This window comes from Fukomys damarensis, unplaced genomic scaffold (genome assembly GCF_012274545.1).
Source record: "Fukomys damarensis isolate Sample0158 unplaced genomic scaffold, DMR_v1.0_HiC HiC_scaffold_16, whole genome shotgun sequence".
NCBI classification, from domain to species: domain Eukaryota; kingdom Metazoa; phylum Chordata; class Mammalia; order Rodentia; family Bathyergidae; genus Fukomys; species Fukomys damarensis.
This window is the reverse complement of record NW_022900928.1, coordinates 40,298,066-40,300,787: the sequence shown is the minus strand read 5'-3', so window position 1 is coordinate 40,300,787 and position 2,722 is coordinate 40,298,066. Positions and strand designations below refer to the sequence as shown.

The 2,722-nt window shown below is 37.3% G+C and overlaps 1 protein-coding gene across 1 annotated transcript in view; it reads left to right on the top strand.

Annotated features, from left to right (window-relative positions):
- Grm5 (glutamate metabotropic receptor 5) overlaps positions 1-1,961 on the top strand; it is a 527,108-nt gene extending 525,147 nt beyond the window's left edge. The window contains exon 11 of the mRNA XM_033763941.1: positions 3-1,961. Coding sequence (XP_033619832.1) covers positions 3-242 — 240 coding nt within the window. The 3' untranslated portion in view covers positions 243-1,961. The remainder of the gene's footprint in view (positions 1-2) is intronic.
- Positions 1,962-2,722: the final 761 nt, after the last annotated feature.

Genomic DNA, 2,722 nt, shown 5'->3' with positions numbered 1-2,722 from the left:
CCCCGCCGGCAGGGGGTGCTGCCCTGGAGCCCCCCGCGGCCGGCCCCGAGGCTGCAGCTGGCAAACCGGATCTGGAGGAGTTGGTGGCCCTCACCCCGCCGTCCCCCTTCAGAGACTCGGTGGACTCGGGCAGCACAACCCCCACCTCGCCAGTGTCCGAGTCGGCCCTCTGTATCCCGTCATCTCCCAAATATGACACTCTGATCATACGAGATTACACTCAGAGCTCCTCGTCGTTGTGAATGTCATTGGATCCTCGCTGGGACCCGCGTGCGGAGCAGAGCCCTCCGCTCTTCTCACAGACGCACGCAGTGACACGCAGTCACCCAATCGGTGGGGCCTGAGGTAGAAGACGCCAAGTACACCGGTCATGGAAACAAGAGATGAATAGTGCTATCTTGCAACAACCGACGAATACACCAACTACAATTTTTTTGGCAGATTTTCTTCTAGTGGCCTTAGAAAACATGGGCTTTTAAGAAACACTGCTTATATTTTTGAGGGCTGACAAGAATTTGATCAGTTATATATCAAGTGATTTGCTCTAGGGAAGCACCAAGAATGAAACAGCGTAATGGAGGGCGAAAAGCCAAGTTCATAAGCAACTGTAAAAAGTTTTGTTTGTTTACTTGCATTCTTTTCCCAGAAGAGTCTTTGATTCACGAAACATGAATGTACATTTTCTAATAAACTCACAATCTGGGACCAAAACGTCAAGCTTTCTCTTTTTTTTTTCTTTTCTTTCCTTTTTTTTTTTCCTGTAAAGACCTTGAAAAGCAGTAACTTGGGCCCAGTATTGACTGAGGCGTCGTCGTGAGTGTGGCCCATGCTAACACACAACTTGACAGTGAATGCTGAGCTCATGTACCTAGGGCTTCTACCAGAGACCTTCCAATTTGTTTGTGAAATATTCTTCCAAAAGCCTGCATCTGGGATTTCACCAAGTTATTTCAGATTCACCTCCATTAACCGAGAAAACCGGTGGAAGATTTCTTGACTATTTCACCATGTTGCCAAATCAATACTGGAGTAGCAAAAAAATATTTTCTGGAATACTGTTTTGTAATTCCCTCACCGGGGTGCATTGTGTAGCTGGAAATTCTCTTTCTAATAATAATTTTTGCGCTCCAGCCTGGCTCTTTCATGATACACATGCACTCCTCCTTATGAATGCTTTTCCGTTAGTATTACAGATAAAGTATTAAAATATGCATTTGGGCTTCTTCATTCCTTTCTTTCAAGAACCTGATGCACTAAGAGCTCCTCTGTTCCTTTGAGTCCCACCACTGGACGAGTGGTTCATAGACCCAATGAAGACATTGTCACGATTGGAGAGACTGTTGTTGAAAAAAACACAGTCTTCATACACTGGAAATTTTAAACTATGTGAAGTTGGCTTAGCAGAGATTTTGCTGTGCCAATGAGCAGTGATTTTTAACCTTTCCTGGCTGCTTAAATAGGGCAGCTATGAACTATGACAAATGTAGATTTTTCAAAGCAATACAGAATATTAAAACAGAGGAACCTTAATATCAAGTACAGTCTTTCTTAGCCATTCCAAAAAAAGGCAAAGCAATTATTAATATTTTCCTTTTTAAAGCAATTATGAATATTATTTTGTGCACTTCATACTGTCATTTTTTAAAATACTGCAGAAAAGAGATTTAGGGTTAACATAAAAATATGTGCTATGATAGACTCATAAAGGTAGAAATCATAACTCAAGACCTGAATCCACTGTCATCTCTTTATTCGTCCCCTTGCAACTATCCTCAGGTACCAAATATCTTTGGTTTTTAAAAGTTAGTAATAAAAGGAGATGTCCTATAAATTTAAAGTTCAGTTGACCCAGCCTTATACTAAAGATAGCCTTATGAAAAAGATTTGCTGTAAAGCAAAAGTATATTTTTGGCAGAGAGATAAAATAGAATTTGTTTCTTTTAGTTCATATGATTCTTATTTTAATACTTTTTATTTCACATCTTTTTTTAAAAAATTGAGAAATGGAAATTTGTTAGAACAATGTATCATTCTTCACTTTTAAAAGGTATTATAAATATATTGCTTGCTGACTTTGTTTCTTACATCTATTCTTTGAAATTTTAAATCACCTCTTCCAATGTGAAATATTAAAAGCTAATTTATTAAAATATTTATTAAATGTATTAAAACATTCATTTAAAAGTAATCAAAATTCCTGTGCCAGATTTAAAGATAACATTATCAGAACACCCTAATCCCAAATATTAATGAGATTATTGAAACAAATAAAATCTAATTTTTATGTCTTCACTGAAACAAATGTCTGCCTCTACATGAAAAACAAATGTAAATATTTTGAAGTAATACTGCTGTATCCTCATCAAAAAAGGTGATTCATTCACCTAGGGATTTCTATCTTGATTTCTGAGGTATTGATACCTTTCTAAATATGCTCTACTGTCTTATGTTTTAAAATTTATTTCAGAAAATACTTAGGTTTGTTTCTACTTTATTCTCAAGTATTGTAAGTTTCGTGTTGATCAGCAGAACATTTTCAAAACTCCATGATCAAATTTCTTTTCTAATTTTTCAGTGCCATATTTTTTAAAACCACCTCATGTATACAAAACAAACAAACAAAAAAACCACCTCATGTATAAAAAACTTCATTAGAAATTAAAATTTAAGGGCCAGGGATTTAGCTTGCCTCATAAGTGCAAGGACCCAAGTTTGATCCCCG